This window comes from Cebus imitator, unplaced genomic scaffold, assembly GCF_001604975.1.
Source record: "Cebus imitator isolate Cc_AM_T3 unplaced genomic scaffold, Cebus_imitator-1.0 Scaffold49, whole genome shotgun sequence".
Lineage (NCBI taxonomy): Eukaryota > Metazoa > Chordata > Mammalia > Primates > Cebidae > Cebus > Cebus imitator.
In genome coordinates, this window is record NW_016107364.1 from 4,389,586 (window position 1) to 4,416,911 (window position 27,326).

A 27,326-nucleotide genomic window follows, 5' to 3' on the forward strand; every position below is an offset into this window, starting at 1 on the left:
ACTTTCCTGTTCTAAAAGAAGAACACATTCCCCTAAACTTTTAGAAGCCAAATATTTGGGGAAGTAAGCCTCAGTACTGAAGGATATCCTGTACTAAAAGGTGGAAAGGGTTGGTATAAAATGTGTATTTATGTAAGTCAGTTTTTTATCACTCTAGTGGAAGAAAATATTTCTCTTAACTCAAATTAGGAAATTATTATACATTTTATATATATTTATATAAAAAGTCATAAGTAGCAAGCATATGACATAAAGAAATGGAAGAGTAACAACAGTATTTGACAATGCATGCTTTTTACAATGTGTCTAACAAAAAGGATATTTTCCCAGCTCAAATATCCAGTACTGACATGCATGGTGTTTTCTCAAACTGTCAATTTGGTCATATTGCTAACTGCTTAATCAAAAACATTTCACTGTAGAGTATGAATGGTAAAATACCTGATTTCAAAAAGGATTTCTGAAACTCAATACCTTCTTTAATATAAACAAAAAGGAAAAATCGGGGATATATAGGAAAGACCAAAAATGAAATTTTTTATTGCAATCTAGTAATTTTACTTGTTACTTTTTGCTGCATTTAATCAGAATATAGTAACAGGTGTGTATAGTCCATAACCTCTAGCTGGTGATTCCATGGTCCACAGTCACTTTTCACTGTAGCATGTTCAAAATCATTCAGGAACGCACTATTCTCAAGCAGTCTATATAATGAAAACAATGTACATGTAACACAAGGTTCATCCAAATTTGTGTTTTTTTTTTCCACATATCACACAATGTACAATTATATAACAAAGACATAAAACAACATAGAAACAAAAGTGAAACTGACAATAAAAATAAAGTTGGGATAGTCTTAATCGGGAACTAATTTCTTCTTCAAGTTTCCAGTAAATCTCAAAATGTATTTAAAAACTAAGGAGCACTTGGTGGCCAGCAACCAAATTACGAAATGAACATATCATTGTGCAGCGGGGATGTCTTGCCGAAGGAATAACAAATGTCTGTAATTCTTAAGTTTGGATAAAGGCAGTGGAATGAATTTAGAAATATGTCCACTTTTCACAATTCACTATAGAATTTTCTTTTCACAGTCCCCATGTTTGTATAAATAGTTCTTCTCTGAAAATAAAAAACAGTTAAAACATTTTCTCCCAATGAAAAATGCATACAAATACACCAATTTATTAAGGTAATATAGAGCATGGAAATGCATTCACCTAGTTCAAAAATAGTTGATAGGCTTGAGGAGTTTAGAAGAGATTAGCTGTCAAGCAAATTCAACTGGAGACAAATTAGGCTAATATAGATATAGGCTATCAAGTGCAAAACGTAAAGCCATTGTGATATCTGATGACAAAATCGATGTACACATGGACAACTGGTGTTAATGAAACCTTTTGCATTCAAATTTTATAGTATAAAATTTGACATAACATGCTGCAATTAATTTTGATGAGATGAGCTACATATTCATGCAAAAAGAGTTCATAAATTGTGTAAGTACCAACAATATTTAGTGTATAAATTTTGAGTAGAATGTTGCCAAATTACATAAAGAAAGTAGTTACCAGTTTTAAATATTAACTTCAGCTATACTGAGACTGAATATCTATTCTATTTTCTTAATTTGAAAACCTTGGGTTTCTTCTAGTATTTCTTTGGAGAAAGTTCATCAATTGTAGTATCTTTACCTTAAAACACGTAAAATATAGATTATTAATTTGATATCTTTCTAAATTATATTTCAGTACAATGCTTGATGGTAAGAATACTAACATTTGTTTTAAAGGTATGTATCCTGAGAATCATCTCTCCTATAAACACTGAACCCATCGTATTTCTAATAATGAAATGTCATGAAACACATATCTCAAGAAATAATGGATAAATAGCACATTCCCTAAAAAACTACAAGACAGTTGCAACAAAACAGAATACGACAAAGTAGGAGAAGGAACCAAGGGCATTTGCTTACCTTGAATTGTCTTTTTAGACCCTAGTTGTGTTGTATTCAGATTCATGTTTGCTTAGAGACCCAATGAGGCAGAACCTGGAATGTTATGGCTATTTCACTCAACAAAGTACTATTTGCACAAAAAAATATATGTATACAAATATTTACTTAAAAGCATTTTTAAAATTCAGAAAACTGTGGAAATAGACTTATGTCAGCATGCAAAACGTATCAAATCAACTATATATTTTAGGTTTTAAGGATGTGTAATGAAGGGAGAAAGTAGGTCACAATTTATAAAATAAACTAAATGCTAGTAAACATGCAAAACAAAATATAAGTTGATAAGAGTTCTGAATTTAAAATAATATTTCCTAAATTTAAATTTTTTTACTCAAAACTTTCACTCATTTTAAGGCTAATATTACAACACAGAAAATATTGTATTTATAGTAAAAGGAAAAAAAAATCAAATGTTTCTACTATTTCTTACAACATTTAGATGTAAATGATGAGTATATCATACTATACTATGCAATTCCTAATATAAATATAATGTTACATGTGAAAGAAAAGAATTTTTGTGTTTCTACCAAAAATAAATACATTATATTGAAAAATATGTTATTTGGGGATTAAAATTGTTTATCAAGATGGGTAAGCCATCTTGGTAAGGCAATTGCTTCCAAATATCATTTAATATCTCAAAATATATAAATATTGATGAGAGAAATATTAATGATCACATGGAAGCAAGTGTGCAATATAAATCTGTATTATAAATTAAAAGCCATAATTTAATAAATGTGTATATGTTTAGAAATAAAGTATCTTTGGTCTCTGTGTACATATGTGTTCACACAAATATACATACCATGCACATATATGAGGTTTAGGAAGAATATGGATAGCAGTAAGGAAAAAAGAAGAGGAAAATATTGGAAAACTATGGTTTAAATCATTAATTAAAGGGAAACTGAAATATGAAGACAAAATAGAAGACAACATTCTGGAAGGATTTCAGTCCTCAGGTTATAGTTGTCATCAAAAAATCTATTGATACTGACCGCTGGACGGCTTTATCGTGTCTGGACAGCCTGTGACTGGTGGTCGGCACCTCTTCGATTTCATCTATGTCACAGGCATCTGCAGCATCTTGCGAGTAGTTGTGTTTCATGACAAGGATATTTCTTCTGTTCATGGGTGGGATGAGGGGTTTTCCTGGCTGTGTGGGCATCTCTGTCAAGATAGAAGCATCTCTTGTGCTGAGGTTACTGCGGCTGCCTTTCGTGCTGGACAGCTGTGATCCACAGTGATGGTCATGAATGCATTTGGAAGATGACCTCCGCAGTTTATGGTAATTTTCAAAGTCATCTGCCACATCTGCAAAGTCAACTGTAGCTCCCGTCCCTCTGAGAGTACATAACTCATAATGAGGAGGTTCAAATACCTCCTGGAAAACTGTCTGGTCAAAGTCTGATTTCCTTTGGACATATTTTTTACGAGGCTGTTTGATCTGTACAATGACAGAGATGATAATGAGGATGATCACGATGCAGGAAGTCACGCCAATGACAGTCCCACTGGTGTTGGTCAGCTGGTCCAGCAGGCTGGTTTTCCTCTTCTCTGTAGGTTGGAGAGAGTGAAAACAACAAACGGACAGAACAAGAAGCAACACAGTAAACATTAACATTACAGTCAAAATGTGTATTAAAAACTTAAAACAAGCTGAGCACAGAATTTTTACAGGCTTGTCATAGCTTAAGAAAATATTTAAAAATAAATGCAGGGTCTCATTTTTCACAAAAAATCCACTGCCCAGCCTTACAAATAGCCCCCTCCACCCATTGCTCAGCATTTCAGCTTAAAATACACACATGCACACACGCGCACACACACATACACACAATCTATAAAATAACAACAATATTCTGATATAAAGGATAATTCAATTCAATCTGAAGACACACACTTTTGGAACGATGGCATGGACTTTTTCCCAAATGAAATAATCACAACTGGTAAATAAATTATTTTAAAAACTCAACCAATTAAAGCCTAGTTTAATGAAACTCAGGAAATTGTCCGAATGGTGTACATCAAGTGGAAATAAATTTATACAAATCAATCTATTAAATGCCCTTAGGAACAGTGAAAGTCTGTGGCATTTGAGCCTTGACTTGCTTCCTCCACTCTTGATTCACCATGATGGGAGCCCTACCCAGGGAGCTATGGACAATATAGGGCACCCTCTCCCCGCCGCTCTCAGTTAAGGGAGTTATGGCATCTCCTAAGGAGGGGAAAGCTACCATTATTTCTCAATGCCCAACCAGATCCATGTTGGATATGCTCTTTTCCAGTCTGAGTGGCTGAGATGTATGGGGCTCCCAAGGTTCCTCCTCTCAGTCTCCACTTGGAGGGCAGGAGCTCAACACCAGGTGCCTCCAGTGTAGAATGCCAGGACTGGATCATGCTTACCCCAGTTCACTGACACAGAAGAACTGGTGGAGTGGCAAGCTGACAAGACCACATAGTAGCAACCACACCCAAGTCCTCTGTGCATAAACAGACCTGCATCTCTATTTCTGCCCCTACCCAGAACACTAGCGGTGAAGTTGTGCCCAGAAAGAGAGTCAGGATACAAGTACAGAAAACATTAGAGCTTCCCCTAAATAAAGTTAACTTGAAATGGTGTGTGGAGAAGCTCAAGCCTAAAGATAATTTCAAAAACTATGGAAATTTTTTGGTATGCAATTAAAAGGCAGTTAGTGCATTAAGAGCAATAAGACAAATCTTAGAACATCTAGAAGTTTAACAGAACAAGTTAGGAGAGTAACAGCTAAGGAGAGTCCTCCTGGGTTATAACAACTCACAAAGGCTAGACTCAAGGACTACCCTTGCAATTAATAACATTTAATTGACAAGACTATAAAACAATTTATAATCTTGGGCATTGCTGAAAGCAGTAGAGCCATCAGTTGGCAATTGATGGAGACTAACAACTGGCTGCAATGCCAACAGAGATGATAGCTAAATAGAGAGGACAGGAAATGAGGCGCAGAGAGCCCTGATAAAACCATGCTGCCCAAGGGTGATGGTGCAAAGCTCAAGGCAGTGGCCTCTGTGGTGCAACATTAGAAACATCACTGAAATGGTCCAGCCAAGTCTACATTTAGAAACAAACAAGAAAACTACAGAATGAGTATCCAGAGATGCTACAAATCTAACACGTGATTTTCAACAAATCATTGTAAGGCATGTAAAGAAACAGGAATGTGAAATGTATAAAAAAAAAAAAAAAAAAAAAAAAAAAAAAAAAAAAAAAAAAAAAAAAAAAAAAAAAAAAAAAAAAAAAAAAACAGGCAATGAAAGGACCCTTGGGAAGCCAGATATCAGAGACAGCAGACAAAGATTTCCGAGCAGCTGTAATCAACATGTCTAAGGAACTATGAGTGAATAAGCTAAAGAAGGTGCTCATCAAATAGAAAATATTAATGAAGAAATATAAATCATACAAAAATGGAAAATCTGGAATTGAACAGTGCAATTACTAATATGATAATATTCTGGAGCCTCAACAGTGCATTTCAGCTGGAAGAAGAAAGTGTTAGCTTACTTTATAAAGATAAAGGAATGAGAATGGTGCAATAGGAAAATGATTTTAAGACAAGAATGCAGAACTATAACAGAGCCTCAGAAAAAAAGAAATGTGGCAAATCGACAAGCATGCTAACATAATGTAATGGGAGTATAAGAAACAAAGTGAGATGGAAAGTAACAGGAACAACAACAAGAAAAACCAGAAGCGCTAAAGCTTCCCAAACTTAAGTAGAAAACTCACATCCAACTTCAACAAGCTCCAAGCAGGAGAAATGCAAAGATATCCATGCAAAGACATATGACTCTAAAAATGTTTGTTTGTTTTTATTTTAATCTTGAAAGCAACAGAGAAAAAACGAGAAAAAACCTCATCATAGAAAGAAGCCCCAATCAGATTAACAGCTGAGTTATCCTCAGTAGAGGCCAGAAAGCAACAGGATGACACATTCCGTGCTGAAGCAAAAGCAAAGCAAAACAAAACCAAACAACAACTACCAAAAAAACCAACAGAAACCTGTCAACCCAGAACCTACTATCCAGCAGACGTACCTTCAAAAATGAAATAGACATTGTAAGAGGGACAAAAATGAAGACAATTCAAAGACAAAAGAGCTTCCTTAAAATAAATACTGAAGAGAGTTCATGTTGAATACAAGCGACCTCAGACAGTAACTCAAATCCATATGAAAAAACTGAACAACTAATAAATTAAACAGGCAAGTAAATACAGTCTATAACAGTGATTATGGAAATAATTGCAAAGGACAGTCGAGTGGCATCTTTCTTCTTCAGTCTTCACTTAACTTTTTAAAAAAGCAATGTTCTGTGTATATAATCGTAAGGTTGGACTATAACTTACATAAGTGCAATATACGTAGTGACAATATGGTATAAACAAGGTGGCAACAAAACTGTTACTGAGTAAGGAAATGACACCAGGGTAATGCAAATATACAAAAACAAATGCAAATGACACCAGGGTAATGCAAATCTACAAAAATCAGAAATAGTAAATAAGAAGGATTGTGTTTAAAAATTACACTAATATATACTTGCTGTCCCTTCTTTTACCAACCACTTTAAAAGAGAGTTTTATAAAGTAGTAATTATTGCAATGTATTTTTTGTTGGGTTTGTAACATTTAAAATGTAATATGTACAAATATAATTGGAAAAAAAGAGAGAATAGAACTATATAGGAAAAATGTTACTGTTTCTCAATTTACTCAAGTTAGTATAAATCTAAACTACATTATGAGAAGTTAAGTTGTATGTTATAAGTCCTAAAGCAACTAAGAAAATAAGTAAAAACAAATTTATTAACAACTGTAAAAGAATTAAAATATTGCACTAGAATATACTAACCTAATGAAAAAGAAAGAAAACAGAAAAAAATACATGAGACATTTAGAAACAAAAAGGATAATGGAATATGTAAGTCCAACTATATCAAAGACAGTACTAAATGTGAATGTATAAAACAACCCAATGAAAAGGCAGAGATTCTTAGACTGGATAAAATAAAAGATACAAATATGAACTGTCTGCAAAAGAAACACCTTATAGTCGCACATACAGATAGTCTGAAAGTAAAAGCGTGTAAAAGAATGGAAAGCAAATCATAAGAAAGGAGGAGTAGCTATACTAATCTTAGACCAAATAAAACTAAAGAAAAAAAATGCACTAAATCTACAAGATTGTTTTTTAGTGATAAAAGGGTCCTGAGGAAGATATAACAATTACACACATATATGAGTTTAGTGACCAAGCTTGAAATTACATGAAATAAAAATTTTACAGAAGTGGAGAAAGTAGTAGACAATTCAACTATGATAGCTGAAGCATTTAACACACACTTTCAATAACGAATAAAACATAGCAGAAAATCAAAAGGCAAACAGAAGGTTTGAACAATGCTGTAAACCTAATACACACAACAGGCATCTACAGAACACTATCCAACAATAGCAAATACGTATTCTTTTCAAGGGTACATAGAACAAACTTTAGGCTACACCGCATGCTTGTCGTTGATATAACCTCCAAAAATTAGAAATGACTGCAATAATAAAATTTTTTTCTCCTATCACAGGAAAATGAATTAAAAGTTAGAAGAATCATTTTTCTTTCTGAAAAAAAAAACAAATACGGAGTTTCATAATGCACATCCACTCACATTTGTTGATTGCCATCACATGTCAAACATTTCTTAACATATATAGAAACAAATTTACAGAGGACACAGCCAATGGTGACTACTTATTAACAGGTATGCAATAAGATCACTCAGAAAGTAATTTCTAATCCATTCAGAAGTAGACACGAAAGTAATCAAAAACATCCCAACATCAAAATAGTTGATAGTGTAACTGTCTTTCTTACTGACTGTAAGAAGCATAGAATACTGTAGTATTGTTTCTCTGCTTCTATGCACAGAAGGCATTTTAGTAGATAATACTGGACTTCAAGCATGGAAGAGTTATTTGCCTATTTTCTTTTGCCAATTGTTTAATATTGGATCTCAGTAAAAGGCTTTACATGGCAGTTTCATCTTAACTAAAACATACAATATCTATCATCTAGCCAAGGATCCCTGTCTACATAAACAAGCCTTTATGTACAGACAAGGGAAGAAGGCAAGGGCACTGGGAGCTATGTTCACTGGAAAGAAGAGCATTTTTGTAGCAAAACAAGTGGAGTGAAGTAGCTGAAAGTATTTGAAAGTACAAATGCTCCTTCAATATATTTTATCTCTACAGTATGTACATAACGTCCAATGAAGTCAAACTGGAATGAATGAGAGGTGTAGCCAAAAATAGATGATATCACACGTGATAGGAAAGTAGTGTGTGCCCCTGAAAGCTTCCGTTTTCTTTTCATAGCTTTGCAGGCTCTAATCAGGCGATGTCTTTAATGAGAATTCAAGTGCTAAGGTTAGTCCATGAATAAAGAAACATCTGGACACAACATGAGTAAAGGCTAAGAAAAATGCTTCCAAATTGCTTATAAGACATATGCAGAGCTCATAAAACGCACTAGATACTCTTATTTTAAAGACTGTCTGACGTATATAAACTTCTACCTCAATCCACAGGGAGGAGATGTTTTCAAATTTCAGGGACTCATCATTACCTTTACAGTGATTTTCATCCCAAGGATACACACAGTTTTGGAGTCCATTGCAGACCAAAGTATTATTAATACACATGTTACTATGGCAGAAGAATGTATTGCCTTCACAAGGAGCTAAAAACAAGAACAAGACAAAGGAAGAAAGTTATAACTGTTCAGCACTAAATCACTCACATTACAGGTCTAAAAATAAAAATATTAGACTGATAATTTGCCACAAACTGAGATAAATGATCTGCCGTGTGATTTCAAAAATGGTGTGGTAGTGGTAATTATTTCCTGTGTTACTAAAAGTGCTGGCATTCCTCCAGAGAGACTCAGTTTAAAAAAATGCTGTAGGGTATTTTCCATCATTAAAATGAGGTGCATTACCCACATTTTTTAAGTAGGCATATTTATTTAGCAAACCTGAAGCATCTACCATGTGCATAAATTATACTTCATACAGAAATTAAGGATGTATACATTTAGTTTTATTGTGCAAAAACACTTAATTGAAATATTAAAATAATTTTGAAGAATGCATACTTAACCAAACACTAACAAATAAAATATGCTAATGCAAACCCTGTGACATTACTTAATAGAAAAATGCCATGGAAATTGAAAATCATCAAAAAATTAATCCTGAACATAAAGTTATGCTTACCACATTTGATATATATGGTGATAAAATTAGCTTACTATCTGTGTATTTCAGACATTCTAGTGATGTGATGTACAATGATCATTATCTCCAGATTACAATGCACAGTGAGGGGACTGGGAGGTAAAGTAAGAATTTCAACAAGGTATAAAATATGGCTAAATAATAATAAGAAAAATGTGAGTTTAATATAGCAATGTAAAATGTTAGGTATGATTTCAATATTAGGAAAAATACATTTGTTTATCAGAGCGACAGAATATTTTAAGTGATCAGTCTCTACAGTAATACTGCATTGTGGATTACGGGGTACAGAAAGTGCTCTTAAAGCTAACTTTTGTTTTTACCTTTGTATTCACTCCACATATCAGATAAAATGCAGTTTGAGTGTTTCTCTTTCAACAATGGGTTTACAATCCTTTTAAGGATAGGCATTCTAGCAAAATCTACACATGAAACCCATTAACTTCCAGTAAGTAGTCAATGAAGATTTATTAATGATCAGTACTATTTAGCCACTGCAGTCATGTTGTAATGAGTTTTTTTCCCTTTCAAAACTGTATACCACATAAGTTTTAGAAAGTTAGCTTCTTTACTAATCAAAACTATCAAAACAGTACTTTACAACTTCATATACTTAAGGCAACTTTCTATATTTTAATACTCCCAGAGAAATCCTTTTAAAAAAACAACACTCAAATTCTGAAAACGAAAAGTAAGGCAAACACATAGCTAATTCAAGCAACGTGAATTCCTGGTTCTTCATCCCTACCTCCTCCCCAACCCAAAAGAGTTTCCTCTTTGTTCATTTTGACTTCACCTTCCTGGTTAAAGAGTAAAAAGCATGTAACAGTAATTTTGAAAAATGAAAATTAGAGTAGAAAACATGTAGTAGTCATTTTGGAAAAAACTATCACGCTTAAAATTTTATTGTGCTACTGATTTGTTAAGTACTGTTCTGTATAAACCTTTCATAATGTAAAATTTAATCATCCAATATATTATTGCAAAGACCTGCTGCTTAGTGATCAACTAAACTTGAATTTCTGCAGCTGATCATAATGGCTTTTGCAGAACTGATAAAGTCTGTTAAGCAGATAGTGAACGTTGTCAAAATTTGTACACTGCGTATAATGGAGATTTTGGCAAATTTTATATTAGAATGGCTGCAAAATGCTTTTGTAAAAATGCTTAAAATACTTATTACCTAACAAATTGTAGTAGTTTTGAAAGTACAATTACCCACCAAGTAAGAAATACCATTAAAAAGAAGATAAATATTTACTGACCTTCTATAATGAGTAGGAAAAATTATTACAATTATTATTAAATAGGATCGGATAGTTTAAAAATTTAAACAAAATAAAAATAACGCTGCATTCTGGTGAGTGAAGTGCAATTTTATGTTGGTAAGAGCACTGAAATTTGAATTCCAAATAATCCAAATGTGATTGTGTTTGTTTCTGCTGCTTAGTAGTTGTGAAACTATCAATGTTCAGGGTCAGTTATTAAATATTAATGATTTTATCAAGAATGCAATAGGTAACCTAGGGATGTCAAGAAATCAAATTTTAACACGCTTCATTGCATTAAATAATTATGCAAATGTGCTGGTTAATTGGGAGTAGGCCTCTCTTTTGTTTATGGTGTTTTCTGTGGGTTTTTTTGGTATTATTCTAGGTATTTCTCTATGAATTTTCTTCCTTACTTTTGCTAATAGTTACAGAATTGCTGTGGAAATGAAAAATAAAAACAAGCAAATCCTTACATGGTTAAGAAGCTATGTATAGGCCGGGCGTGGTGGCTCACGCCTGTAATCCCAGCACTTTGGGACGCTGAGGCAGGTTTATCACCTGAGGCCAGGAGTTTCAGACCATCCTGGCCAACATGGCGAAACCTGTCTCTACTAAAAATATAGAAACTAGTTGGGCGTGATGGCGCACACCTGTAATTCCGGCTACTCGGGAGGCTGAGGCAAGAGAATCACTTGAACCTGGGAGGTGGAGGTTTCAGTGAGACAGAAATTGTGCCACTGCACTCCAGCCTGGGTGACAGAGTAAGACCCCGTCTCAAAAAAAAAAAAAAAAAAGTAGCAAAGTGTAAAATTTTACCTACCTTGGACAAAAATAAATTTTGTTTTATAGACATCCAAAATTTAGCATTATATTCGGTTCTGAATTTCCTTTATATTGTTTGTCTGAATATTTCTCTCATGTATGCCATCATACATTAAAGATTCTCATTTCTCTTATGGTTAAGAACTACAATGGCACTGCCGCCTGCAGACTAAATCAAGCCTACGTTTTTACTGCTCTTTCAAAGACTCACATGCACTCAGTGCACCAACGCCTGTAGCCCGTTGCTCCCAGCACACTCCTGACATCTCCAGCACCACCATGTCCACACACCACTCCCTCCTTCTACCTGCCCCAGATACCCCTTCTCAGTTCTGCCATCCAAATCACATCAAAACTCTATTATTCGTACAGTTGTAAAATATTACTCCAACCTGCCAGAAAACTTAGCCGTTCCTTAAATCCCACTTCACGTGTAATTTTTAAGTTTTAACAGTATATGTTTATCTTTTTTGTATACATTTGTTCTAGGCTTGTGACCATGCTTTGTTTAAAAAAAAAAAAAAAAAGACAGTTTATGTTTAACTTCTCATAATGGCTTAGGCTTACTTGGCTTGTAGTAAATATTCAACAGATATTTTAAATTGATTAATATTACTTACCAAAAGGTTAACTCTGACTGGGCCACATACCTCAGTATTCCAGAGGGTGGAAGACTCTAATAACTGTGTTTATTGGTGGATAACTAACCTTCCAGGCCGCGGTCTTCCAGTGTAGCATGGAGTGGATTATGGACAGCATGTATTCTCAGAAACTAAACCTCAGTACCAGGTCTTTTTCTTTTACTATTTCTGACAAAGCACATTTACAGAAGACTTATTCTATGTATGAGACTCAACGTTCATCATTAAAGCTATTCTCTCTTATGGACCAGCTGCCTTATTTTCTAGTAATCTAAAGGAAACTCAAGGTTTATTTATTATAAAGTAGCAGCCAAAGAAGTCACACTCCAAATGGCAAGTACCTCACACAGTTTCCAGGGTCACAAGAGTGAACACACAACTTTATACTTGTTTCTATCAGAATAGCAACTAGAGCTTCATATTGATGTTAAAACACTAAGAACATAGATGAAACAATTTGCCATAGATAAAACAATTTGCCATTGCTTTTTGTCACTGACTATTTGAAAGTGCATTTAGACATGAGACCCTCCAATTAATGTGATTTCACTTTATTGGGTTTATTGACATCACCATTTTATCATCCAGATCTAACAATCCAAAGATGGAAACTGACTTATGTTTATGAAGTAAAATATTCTAGTCAGCCAAAATCATATCATGTATAAGCATATCATTGCCCTTGATTTAAAGCACTCACATAGAAAGCAGACACTACAACACTTCAAAATGAATCTATCTTCACTGTTTCCTCCTCCCGCATACACCAATACATATGCATTTGTGCAAAGCGTTCATTTTTGGCTATGCAATAGACTGTAGATTAAACAAAGCTAGGAGAGTACTTCTCCAGACACATGAGTCTGCGATTGAAGAGTCCTGCCAACAGGACAGAGGGCTGAACTGTGGTTTGGGCTGTCAGGAATGATAATCCTTAAGGGCAGGTTGCTTCCTCTGTGAGCAAAAGCAGGTTTATAAGAGATGGTAGATCAGTAGATCACAGTGATTAAGTCCCTTGCAGCCTGGCCACCAGGTCCCCAAATCCCACGGTTGCCTCTTTCATGCTCTTTGCTCTTGAGCTGATTAACCTGTCAGCTACTCAGTTACCACATCTGCATAATGGGGATAAAGATCTTACCCAAGCAATTTAACTATGCATGGAATGCAGTATAGTGTCAGCAGCCTGGTTGCAAATATTCCAAGATAAAATTGCAATCCGTTTTAGGTGAGTATTGTGCAGAGGCTGTGGAGTCAATATGTCTGATTTTCAAATGTGAGTTATGTGATCTTGAGCAAATTCACCACCTTTTTCAGTTTCTGTCTATATCTATATAATGGGGATAATTATAACTATTACATAAAATTGTCAGAATTCGATGTGATAAAGCTTTAAAAACCCTAACAGATGCTATCATATGGTATGATACACGAATGTTATCTGTTCTTGAATTACTACCATAGCTACCAAAACAAAAGCAAGTGAAACAAACACTTGCAATGTTAAGATGATATAAAAGTGACTTAATTGATATTAAATTTTTAGTTTGTAAAGTGAAGAAAGTCATTCGCAGATCCCTTGTTCACACTACATCAGAATGCATATTTCAAAGTCACATCGAGGACTTTTCTGAAACTAAGACCTCCTAGTTGCCTTATATGAGAATATATGCCTTTGCTACACCATGTTTAGTGTAAAATATAATTATGATCGAATTTTAAAAGAAAAGCAGAAAACAGAAATTATGCATATTAAATAAAATAGCAAAAGCATATCTGAATGTGTTTGTACTACTTAAGAGGAGGAAGGTTGAACTGTGTAAGATATTTGATTATGTAACAGTTCAATGAGACCATCAGAATAACAGGTATTTTCTAACATCCAGCTGTAAAGACAGACATTCAGATCCCATCTTGGAAAATCAAGCCAGGCCATATGTAGAACAGAATAGCTCTCGGCCTTTTGGTTCCATTCTAAAATAAATGTTTTTGCAGACATGTTAATGATTTTATAGAATGAGACTTGGATAAAAGTGACAATATCATCTTATAATTTTAGTAACAAAACGTTCATATTAATTTGTTAGCTATATCCTGATTTTGATGTTATCTATGGGTGCATTAACTCTAATTTTAAAATTCCAATATAAATTATCTCAAGTTAACGTTTATTCGAATATTTAATAATAAATTCTTTGGAAACATAAAATTTAGTATAATATTTTGCTGAGGAGAAGGCCCTTAAGACTGAGAAATATGGTATGTTACTTTCAGTGATTCTCAGGGCCTTGTACCCACTGAAAGATTCAGAGATGTCATGAGGCAAAATATATCTGTTTAACTTTGTTTAATCCAAGTATTTCCAATCTTGTTTGCCACTTAATAGGTAAAATGAAAACAAAATTTAAAAAATATATAACTTTGCGAAGTGTTTCATCAGTTTCCAGCAATCATTATAGTGATAGAATTCTTAATTCTTAAGAGAACATTGAATGAGATGGGAGATTATTAACATGTAAAGTTGGGTAAAAAATAAGAATACACCTTTTTCAATGCATGAAAACTCACATACCAATGAACTTATGGATATTTTTTCAGAAATGCAAAAGCCAAAATATTGGCAATGATTATATCTAGGATTTACTGAAATTATATTTCCCTTTTTTGGAGAAATTTTCCATATATAATTTTATGTATAAATATATGTATATATACATTAAGAACATACACAAAAAACACAGTTTTATAATTAACGAAAAACTCCTAAGTTTTCATGAAAAAATACCAGACGTTCATCCAGAAAAAGTCGATTTTCACTTTCAGATTTTTAAATCAGGAAAGTAGTTTTTACATAACATCTGCTATATTGCTTCGGTACTCTTGTTTTTTAAATCCTCATCTGTTCCCACTGTTACCGCAAGGTGGCGAGCTTACATCAGACTTCAGTGAAAGAGCATTTTTATCCCTCATGGGGATGGCTAAAATAAACCATGAAAGCACCTGCAACAACACCTAAACCTATACATTCCTAATTCTTTAAATAAACAAATTATTTAGCAGGGGACAACAAATCTCTTACATATTTGAATCATGTAAGAGAAGACAAAAGAAAGCAACAACACTCAAAATAAAGGAAGTTTTACATGATTTATTTAATAAAGAACTATAGAACATATGTTTTAATGTGAAAGGTCTAGTCAGAGATATACCTTTGATTTTAATGTTTACCTCATGTGGATATACACTGTTTTAATTTTGTAACTTGAAGGTTTTTAATTTATAAAAGCTACTTTAATGTTGAAGCCACTAAGTTTATTCTATTAAGATTATTTATTTCCTTTTTTTTTTTTCTTTTCCTTTTCGAAATCCAGAAATCCACTAAATACTATTCAGGAAACGTTAAAACAAAATTGAAATAAAACCTGGCAGATTTATTTCTGAGACACTGATATTTCAACTATCCATGATTTATTAATAAATCATTGGTAATTTGTTCAAAGTCAAATAAGTCATCATATTATATCATGAAAAATTGGAAAAAGAAGTGATACTTGATCATATTATCCTAAAGACTCATTTTCACTGGAACACATGTTCTTTGGACTTCCAGTCTGGTTCTCTTCACCTCCCCTCTCCAGTCTGCTCATCTTGTTCTCTTCACACATTCTTGCTTCTTGTTTTCCTCAAATTCTTTTAACTCTAATTTTCAGCTTTGTCTAAGGCTTACCCAGCTCTGTGCTGGCCTGTGTGGGCACAGCCACAGGCTGTCTCACACAGAGTCACACACACTCATTTACCACACACACACACACACAGAGACACCACGCACACACTCTCACACATTCAAACATGTTCATACACACAGCACACCCACACAGTCACAGTCACACCTCTAGGTCTTCTACTTCTGCTCTTTTTTTATTCTTCATCATTCCCTGATCTTTAATTTGAATGGGAATGTCCACAGGAGAAGCTGCTGGGTGAAGAAACAGCTTCGAGTATGTATTAATCCGTTATTAGGCTGCTGTGAAGAAATACCCAAGACTGGTAATTCGTAAAGAAAAGAGGTTTAATTGGTTCACAGTTCCACACGCCTAGGGAGGCCTCAGCACACTTACAGTGCCTTCATGGTGGAAGGTAACACAGGCACTTCCTACATGTGGGCAGGTGAGAGAAGTGACAAGCAGCGAAGGAGAAAACCCCTTATAAATTCATCAGATCTCATGAGAACTCACTATCATGAGAACACCATGGGGGGAAACTACCCCCATGATTATATTATCTCCACCTGGTCCAGCCATTGACAAGTGGGGATTACTAAAATTCAGGTGAGATTTGGGTGGGAACACAGAACCAAGCCATAGCAGAGTACATTTACATCTTCTTGCTTTATTTCATGGGTTCCATTTTTATCAGCCTGGAAGATTTACTAAAGCTTACTTTTTTAAATTAAAACTTTCTGATATTCAGGATGGTCTAGAATCCATTACTCTGTTTGGTGAGGGCTAGAAACAAATCTTAACACATGAATATGTAAATGTGACACATATCAGCATTATATAGTTAGGTCATGGATTCACACTGAACAGCAAAATCTAGCATACTTGCTTTTATTCATTACTAATTCTTATCTGCTCAGGTAACTAAGGTGATTTCCCCCCTGCCTTATCAGACCGCTATGCAAGTGTCTACAGACCCCTGCAGCCAAGACCCCTGAGGCTGTCACAGGTCCCTTATTTCCTCTGTCCTCTCTCTGGGCTATTTTCATCAGACACAGAGACCACACTAACGAGGGGACTTATACCCCCACTCTGACATTTATGTGAGATCTAGACTTACTCTGCACATTGAAATTCCTACTTATCATCTCCATTTGGAACTGTAATTACTATCCCAAATGGAATATTGCTGATGGGCTTAAGGAAAATGATTATCACCCTACTCCTCTTATCCACGTTTTCCCCTTTAATTCTCACCTCCCACACCTTCCTGGCATTGACAAAGGGCACGGCCATCCCCTCAGGTATTCAGGCTGAAGGCTCAGCACCATGCTTGGGTCCTTTCTTCCCTGATACTCTTGAGCCAGTGACCATCACTTGAGTGGCTCTATCTCAACTCCAAACTCTTGGTCAAGTCTCCACTGCTGTGACTGAGCCGGGCCACAACTCACTCACAGCAATCTTACATGGAGTTCTGGGACACAGAAGCCATGGGGACCTTGGTCATTCGAAAGTGTAAATCAGGCCACATTTCACTTTAAGATACCCCAAAACACCTTCCAATAATGTTAATTTCCAAGCTCCTTGTGCCCCATCATACACAGTAAGTGATTTATATTCTCAAAGCCTCTGCACACTCTAAACATTTATAAAATTCTTCCTAACCTCAGATGTCACCCACCATAACCAGGTCACCACGCCCTCATCCTTCCCACCACACGACTCATATTGTTTTTTTTCACAACACTTACTAGGGCTTGGGCTAATCTCTTTGAGTTAACTTACCTGTGCCTTGTTGCTTCCTCTTATAAGAAAGCCTGGTAACCAGATGTACCGCTTTGTAGATGCTCCATAAACATTTGGTGACAGACCATATATAAGAATAAAAGTTCTTTTTTTTTTTTTTTTTTGAGACGGATTCTCACTCTGTTGCCCAGGCTGGAGTGCAGTGGCACAATCTCTGCTCACTGCAACCTCTGCTGCCTGAGTTCAAGTGATTCTCCTGCCTCAGCCTCCCAAGTAGCTGGGATTACAAGCATCTGTCATGTCATCGCACCCAGCTAATTTTTGTATTTTTAGTAGAGACAGGGTTTCACCATCTTGGCCGGGCTGATCTTGAGCTTCTGACCTCATGATCCACCCGCCTCGGTCTCCCAAAGTGCTGGCATTACAAGCATGAGCCACAGCGCCAGGCCAGAATAAAAATTCTTTTAGCAACACAATTGATATTGAATGTCTTCTCATTAATGTCTGACAATGATTTAAATTTTTTAAAAAACAGCAAAACTTTAAAAATAAACTTGAAAGAAAATAAATAAGACATTAGAGATATCAATTATGACTAGTCAACTAAAGATGGAAATTTTTAAAAACTTCAAAAATGTGATTAAATATATACAGTTTGGCTGGGTACAGTGGTTCACCTGTAATGCCGGCACTTCAGGAGATCCAGGTGGGTGGATCATTTGAGGTCAAAAGTTTGATAACTGCTTGGTCAACATGGTAAGACCCCATCTCTACTAAAAATACAAAAACTAGCCTGGTGCAGCAGTGTGTGTCTGTAATCCCAGCTACTCAGGAAGCTGAGGTAGGAGAATTGCCCAAACCCAGGAGGTGGAGGTAACAGTCAGCCAAGATTGTGCCACTGCACTCCAGCCTAGGCACCAGAGTGAGCCTCCATCTCACGAAAAAAAAAAGAAAAAAATTATATATATGGAAAATGATTATCACCATATATAATATATATATATAATACATATATACATATATATAATATATATAGTGATAATACATATATATACGTATAATATATATATAATATATGGTGATAATCATTTTCCATATATAATTTTTTCTTTATATATATATGTATAAAATCACCATATACATAACTTGCTACTAATCATTTTTAATTGTGGTATTTGAATTACACAAACAGAAATGTAAATATATATATATATATATATGTATATATATATATATATATATATATTTGAAATATATTTGGCCATCAAAACTTCCCACAGAACAATTTTTTTCCAAAACAAATGGAAAAATTTCCCTTGTCACCACATTGAAACTTAAAATGGCCCATAGGCTATGCAATTAGAGGATATGACATTTTATTTGAAAAATGCTGACCAGACTTGAGGCCAGAAATAGATTTGTGTATCTTCACTTCATATCCTTTATCATCTTCATAGTTGTTTTGAAAAATCAATATCTGTTTTCAAAACTCTGTTCTAACATAAGTCACAGTTTGAAAATATCCAGTATTATCAAGTAAGTTGTGTATATATTAATGTTTTTTAGACAAGAAATTCTGCAATTTCAATTTGATCTCACACATATTTATTAGACTCCTCCCCAATCTTTGTGCTAAAATTGCATATTCTTACTGTCTGAAAGCTATTATATTAAGAAACACTTCTTCATTGAAAACTTACATTCCACATATAAAAACTCTTTCTTTCCTTTATATGATGTGAACCACATCATAATTCATCCATTATTTTATCATCCCAAGAAATTATTATATATTTTTATACAGCCATTATGTCTACCTTGATTCAGCCCCACAATGATTTCTTCAATGTGTATAATTAGTAATTACAGTTACAATAAGGAGGGTATTAAATTTCTTAAGAGGCTACATGCTGGTTACTATTAGGCCCAGAACATATGGGCCAGAGTTGGTTTTCATGATATATACATGTCTGCAGCAGTTGGCTAGTTTAGACACACTATTCTTTTATAAAGGTGCAATACTTGCTCTCATTGAACATGCCAAGTCCCAAAAAGGGGACCTGCCGTAAACAAAGATTAGGGCCAAGCCTAAAAACATCACCGTGACCTCAAGTCTAGGCATCCGCCAGTTCAAAGGCTATCAATTAAAAATAATAATTTTATGTTTCCATATAACAAACATACGTTGTATACTTTCAGGGACAGACATAAACTACAGTAATTGTAAAACTAGATTCAGAGAGATTAAGATAGATTATTCCCAAGGATTCTACTAAAAATTATAGGAAATTTCCTGCCTTTATTCTTGTCCAAGTGATTCCTTATAGACCCACTCACTTTATTTAAAAAAAAAATTCTTCTAGATGGTTCAATGAAAATTCTGCAATATTTTCTCAGTAACTCAATGAATAAGCAAAGAAGCAAAATTATTTAAGATATTTGTTTTAGTCAAATTACTTAAGAAATCTACTTTGAATTTTAGGTATTTCATCAAACTCCACGTCTGTACAGAATACTTTTTCAATGAGTTAAGTAACCAAGTCAGTAATAAAAGTCCACCAATAATTCTTTGAAATGTTATAATATTTTAGACAGCTGTTTTCTTTATCGTACATTTGAACTTAATCAAAAGCTTTAAAAGAAAACAGGAAGGAAGGGAGGCAAGAGGAAGGGAGGAAGGAAGCAGGACATGACAGGAGGGAGGGAGAGAGGGAGGGGCAGAGGTCTTCAGACAGATAATACAACTTTATTTCATTTTCCTTTGCTTAATGCCCTCATTGTATTTGAAAGTGTTAACTATCAAAGCTTCAGTATGTTGTTGTCTCACTAACAGATAGGATACTAGCCACCCTCTGCTGACCGACCATTTACTATGTTCCAGACATATATTTAAAACTTTCTGCTGCCCTGTAATCTTTTCTCTGTTTTACAGAAAGGAAATTGAGAATACAAGTCCAGGCATCACACATAAGAAAGCGGCAGAAGTGACTGACACTGAACATGTGTTCTTACACTCTGTAATTCCATTTTGGATCTTTTTCAAAAGTAAAACAATTTTTTAAGTGGCTGATTTGTGATTTTGTGTCTAAAACGGTTTGTCTTTTATTTTAAAATTTGAAACACATCTATACTTGCCCAAAGTTATATTTTTATCTTTAGGACACATTAACTTCTTTTATGTTCTCTATAGTAATAAAATATTTAATTTAAAAATAAATTCTTTATAAAAAAGAGTACTTATTCAATAGCAAGGTGCGAAGGCAGACTTGTGTTAAAATATACCAAAGGTGTAATCATTGCTTTTTAAAATTTCAGACAAAGAACCCATCAGCTTAATAAAGACAAGCAAAACCAACCTAGAAATATCAATTCTATTGTGGTCAAATAAATAATGGTTCTCCAAATTGTCCACATCTTAATCTCACATCCTGTGAATATTACTTTATATGGAAAAAGGGACTTCACAAGTGTGATTAAGGATTTCCAGATGAAGGATTATTTGGATTATCCAGTTGAGCCCAAGGCAGTAACAAGTGAAGAGACATAGAGACCGAAGGAACAGAGATGATATAACAGCAAAGCAGAAAGGCACATGAAGATGCTACACTGGTGGCTGTGATGGAAGAGAAGGGCTATGAGACAAGAAATACTGCTCTAGAAACTGGAAAAGGAAGGAAATGTACTCTCCGTTGGAGCCTCTTATGGGACAGCACCCTTGCTGGCAACCTGGTCTCAGACCAGTGAGGCCTATTTTAGGCATCTGACCTCCAGAAGCTTGAGGTAATAAAGTTGCGTTTTTGGATGCTGCTAAATGTATGCTCATTTGTTCCAGCAGCAGCGGGAAACTAGGATGCCTGTCTAGAACAAGTATCAGACTTCTCAGGCAAAAGCGGTCATCTCTGTACAGCACACCAACCAGGGACAAGAGAGGACAGTGATGAGAAAAGTGAAGATGAAGCCACTGATGGAAAGTGGCAGTTACCAGCCAGAACACCCTGACAACTCCTGTCATAATTAGTCTCTGAAGGAATCCAAGGCTACATTTTACAAATTATCTGTGTCTTTAAGTTATTAAAGTGAATTCAAGGGTGTACACACTCATATCAAGGGGAGAGAAAGACCAATACTACATTTGGTATTCTAAGACATGTCAAAAATTCAGGCTCACCGTCAGGATCTGTCATGCAGTAAGTCAGTTGTCAGCTGGGTGTGTCTCAGAAGACAAACGGTGGAGAGATTCTATTGCAGAACAGAGTTATTATTTAGACTGAAAACAACATGTCAGTATATGGCAATGTGGTATCCTCAACAGTTGGCATATTAAAATCCTACTGATGAGTTCTTTTGTGAAATTGTAGATGAGTCAATTATCCTAACATAGAAAATAATGTATACACTGTTGCTTTCCTAGACTTAATAAATCTTTTCAGAAAGTCCTATTTCTCGCTTTATAAAAAAGTGTTTACCAAACCAATACCTATCTATTGTAGAAAATCAGAAAACACAGGCAAAAAATATCACCCAAATATAACTATTCATATCTTAATCTCATTGACTTTTACATATATGTATTACATATATAATAGATGACATATAGTAAATGTTTATCCTATATAGGTCCAAGAGTATTTATGTAATGTACAATTGTTTTGTTTGCTACTTGCTTCTAACATCTTGTTTGTTAACATAGTCCAATGTCAATATCAATCTACCACATCATCTCAGTAAAAAGTGTGTGTACATTCCCAGAACCATTTAACCAGTCTACATAAGCACTTTCCATGCTTACAAGTACGGACGCAGATCAGTATATATTCCTAGAGGTTAATATTTCTGGTTAAAAGGTGATAGTCTATCTTTGTTCCCTATGTTGGAATTTTGATATATACTGCTAAATTGTCCTTCAAGAAAATTTTGTTTCCCATAAGCCGTGCATATGCTTTTATTTCAACATTCCATCTCCAACATTATTTCATACTTTTAGCATTTTGATAGGTGATAATGGTGTCTCATTAAATTTTGAATTTATATCTTTGTTGACTAATATGTTTACATGTTTGCTTCTTATACATACAGAACATTTATGCTTCTCTTAGTAGTTAATTATACACATTTGGCCCTATTTTCTATTAGAATGCTTATGTTTTTCTTATTTTTGAATATAATCTTTACTTTTTATAAGATACAAATATGTACCTATTTCCTGTTGTTTATCTTACCAATTATTCTCTAGGTCCACTTTTCCATATTTATTTTGATTATGATTTTCTATATTAAAATATATTTGACGTTTATATGTATTTGAATATGGTGATGTTTTTTCTTACCTATAGTGTACTTTATGTATATTTTAGGAAGAACTGCCAATATCTGAATACACATTCAGCAACTTTCTCAGCATATTTTGCGTATTGTTTGTATTTAAATCTATATCATCTGGTATTTATGCTGCTAAATGATATACATAAGTAAATATTTCCTACATAATTAAAGAGCTCTTAATCTTTTTAAGAGACATCGACTCACAAGGAGGTGGCATAAGATTTATAGTAGGACTTTAGTTTACGCTTGGGCAATGTATGATTGATAACACTACTTTCTCTGACACATACCATTTTCTTTTGGGGTGAAATACATAGTGAATAAAATGTCTTTTAATCTTAGTGTTTATGCTAAACTTGTAAACTGTGTTTGGCCTTGCTTAGTCTAGAGGAAAAATTAAACAATGTTGTGAATTATTAAGTGAGAAGATTTACATTTTTGACTCCCTCTTCTCTTTGATGCTTTAAAATAACTCTAAATTGGAAAACATGTTAATTCATTTTTCCATAACTAACAAAGTTATTGAAAGTCATCTTCCATTTAAATCTGAAAGAACTTAAAAAAGATTAAAGTAAGTTGATTATTCTGAAGATATTTTGGTGCATAATCTCATGGAGTTATTGAGTTATAATCTATAATTTTTCCCCCTTAGGATCAATTAAATTTTGTTACTGAGATTATATGACAATTTTGCTTAGTTATTACAAAATTAGGAATTTCATTATCCAAGACAGAATGCAAACTGTGTGAACAAGAGACAGATGGCAGGCTGTATCTTGTTCTAGACAGGAAAAGATAATAAAACTGAACAGTGAAATAAAATCAATCACTGTGTCAGAAGAGCAAAGACCCAGCTAACATAAACAAACACTGCAGAGAAAACTACACACACAGAGAATTGAGCTTCTTAGAGTACAACCTTCCGTGGGTAATTTACTAAAATAAATGAGGAAGTATGTGGTGGGAGTGTGGCACAGAATACCAGATATAAATGAACATCTGAAGTGAGTCACACACTTGGGTTGAATCTGAGTTAGTGTGGAAGTGAGGTGCCTAAAGAGAAGCAGCCATCATATATTCATCTTTGAGCCATCCATGCCTGGTGCTTAAAAGTTTAGTGAAGAAATAAAAGAATAAAAGGAGGAATGTAAACATGAATCAAATTGAAAAGTAACTGATGATTAGGCTACTGGTTACTCAACTTTTAGTGTCGGTCTGATGCAGAAGTGTATTTGTTTCCTACAATTACAGCATTTTTGACACATCTCCTGAACTACCAAAATTAAGACCAGTATTATACTAATAAAAAGCAGTATGTTAATAAATGCTTTTAAGTAATATGTTAAAATTGAGATTTAGATCATCCATTACATTAAAAAAATCCCATATCATTGCAATAGGAATACAATGTAGTATTTTCTATTGCTGAGTCACAAATTATCATGAATTTACCTACAGCTTAAATCAATACCTTTTTATTATCTCACTGTTCTGTATGCCAGAAGTCCAGGCAGGGCTCAATTGGATTCTTTCCTTAGAGTCTCTGAAGGCTAAAATCAAGAAGGCTGTCTGGATTGGGTTCTCATGAAAAATGTGGAGGCCTCTTCCAAGTTTGTTCAGGTTGTTGGAATATTTCAGAGTGCTGGGATAAAACTGAGGTCTCCGCTTTCTTGCTGACTGGCAATCTGAGGACATTCCCAGCTTTAAAGATTGCTCAACATTCCCTGCCACATAGTCCTCTGTATAATACAGCAGGCTGCTTCTTTATGGCCAGCAGGAGCGTTCACTACAGTTAAAAATCTCAGATTTCTTTCGTCCCTAACCATTAGATCTTTAATTAAATTAGGTCAGATCCACTAGGATAGGTTCCTTTTCGATTAACTCAAAGTCAACTGATAAGGGACTGTGATTATAAGAATCCCACGAGTATCACCCCATGGCTCCATGACATAAAGTTCAAATCTCATCTAAATCTCATCGGTTCACACTCTAGAGTCTTCTTGTTTGAATCATCTAAATCTTGTGCAGATCCTGGAGGTACAGTTTCTCTCCATGTATGGGTTCATGAAACTAGTGACAAGCCATCTGGCTCCAATACAGTGGTGGAACAGGCATAGGATTCCAGTTCAAAAAAGGATGAATGGAGAATAAACAGGAGTAATAAATCCATAATAGTTTGGAAGTTCATCAGGGTAACGTCAAATTTTTCTTGACTACTCTGTTGCCCTTGGTTCTGTTCTCTGAGACAGCCTTTCTTTCTCATGAAAGGTGGCATATATATATATACACATAGACACACACACACACACACACACACACACACACACACATTAGGCTAGTGGTTACTCAACTTTTAGTGCCAATCAATGTGTGTGTATATATATATGTATATGTATACACACACACACACACACACACACATATATATATATATATATATATACAAACACACACATACACATATATACAGATGCACACACATATATAGCTTTATCAGACTGATCACACTATCAGAATTTTGGCATTCTGACTACTTCACTGGGTACTCTTTCTGTGTCTTCCTGTCCAAGCTGACACATTTCTGCTGAGGAAATTAGTCTACACCTTTAATATTTATCTCAGTAATTTACTTAGCTACATAGCCTATATTTGTAACTTACAAATTCTGCTTGCCACATACCTGCAGAACACAATTTTTCTAGTCTTTCTGCCACTACGAAACAGGGATTTCCCCCTCTCTCAGTTCCAAATAACATATTCCTCCTCACTCGCATCTGAGTCATCACCTGTAGTTCTCCAAATCCAGATTTCTACTAACCACCTGTCCAAGGAAGCTTAGGTGTTTTACTCTCAAGTTCTTCAATTTTAGAGAGTTCATCTGATTAGGTCGTGTCAACCTAAGATAACCTCCCTTCTTTTTATTAAATCAAAGTCAATTCATTAAAGCCTTTATATACATCTGCAAAATAACTTTTCACAGAAAAAAATGTAAGTTAATTAGCAAATGATATCCCAGACTATTCACCTTATGACTGTCTCAAGGGGAGTGGATTCTATGTACCTTCTACACCAAGAGTTGTATATTGTATGGCTCTGTGTCCCCACCCAAATATCATTTTGAATTATAATAATCCCCACATGCCAAGGGCAGGACCAGGTGGAGGTAAATGAATCATGGGGTCAGTTTCCCCCATGCTGTTCTTGTGATAGTGAGTTCTCAGGAGATCTGATGGCTTTACAGGCATCTCCTGTTTAGCTGGCTGGCATGCATTCTCTCTTCTGCTGCCCCATGAAGAGATGCCTTCTGCCATGATTATAAGTTTTCTAAGGCCTCCCCAACAATGTGGAACTGTGAGTCAATTTAACCTCTTTTCTTTACTAATGAACCAGTCTTGGGTATTTCTTCATAGCAGCATGAGAACAGACTAATACAAATGGAGAATGTCTCAGTTCATCTCAGAATCTTCCTTTCACAGAATATTTCAACTCAGTTCTTGGAACTTAATGTTACTGTATGTATATTTCTTTATTATAAATAAATCTATAGCTTAGACTTACTAGTCTTTTGTAACGAGTTAACACAAAACTAAATGTGTTATCACATGTTAGCAAATTATTGTAAACAATTTCCGTACAACCATAAAGTAGACAATTTATTTTTCCACCTATTCTACTTTATATGTCTGTTTTTAACAGAAATATGCTATTCTTCAATCAAATACTAAGTGATTCATATTTTATGGTGCAAAAGTTGTAAAAAAGAGCAGAAGAGCAGCTAAATGTGGAACTTCAGAAGTCAAAACTAGGTACTACTCATTCATCCATTCCAGGTACTGCAAATTCATATTCCAAACACAGAATAAGATTGACTCAGAAAACTTAGCAGGTAATTTACTTGAATAAGCATATTCCATTAAGGTCTCTATTTTTTTCATATTGGATAGTTTTTCAAATACACAAGTCTATCGTAATTGGTTATAAATTTTTAACTATAAGTATATTCAAAATTAAAAGTATTTTAAATATAATCATTCATTTAATATTAGTGATTCTTTAGGGTCAATGACTTTAAAAAAAGGATGTCAAGGTATAAAGTTGCAATAATATAAGAAATCTTAAATTGAGTCCATAAAGCAAAATACAGCACACTTTCAATAATCCATGTAAGAATTTTCCAATATGGCATATCTAAATTAGATGAATTATTTAACTGCAAATATGTTTCTTGATATTTGTGGCTTCTTCATCTATGAAACTAAATTAATTACTGATTAATTATCTTTACTGTTAAGCCTCAAAAATATTTTAATGTTAAACAAATCCTCTTTCTTAAAGAATATAAGCTAACGATAATAGTTAAATGTTTTGTCTTCTTTTTTGACTACTCATGTATGTCCTCTTCTCCATGGGATAAACTGTTTAAGAGTGGACTAAACATTTTGTGTGA

The 27,326-nt window shown here is 34.4% G+C and overlaps 1 protein-coding gene across 5 annotated transcripts in view; it reads right to left on the minus strand.

The window, feature by feature from the left end:
• Nucleotides 1-185: 185 nt before the first annotated feature.
• NETO1 (neuropilin and tolloid like 1) overlaps nt 186-27,326 on the minus strand; it is a 114,975-nt gene continuing 87,834 nt past the window's right edge. For 3 of the 5 annotated variants that reach the window (XM_017527534.2, XM_037738135.1, XM_037738137.1), the window contains exons 8-11: nt 8,692-8,805; nt 3,028-3,586; nt 1,982-2,056; nt 186-1,125 (exon numbers count right to left, since the gene is read on the minus strand). In XM_017527534.2, coding sequence (XP_017383023.1) covers nt 1,996-2,056; nt 3,028-3,586; nt 8,692-8,805 — 734 coding nt within the window. In that variant the 3' untranslated portion in view covers nt 186-1,125; nt 1,982-1,995. The remainder of the gene's footprint in view (nt 1,126-1,981; nt 2,057-3,027; nt 3,587-8,691; nt 8,806-27,326) is intronic. The other 2 variants (XM_017527535.2, XM_037738136.1) reach the window with 2 other exon arrangements.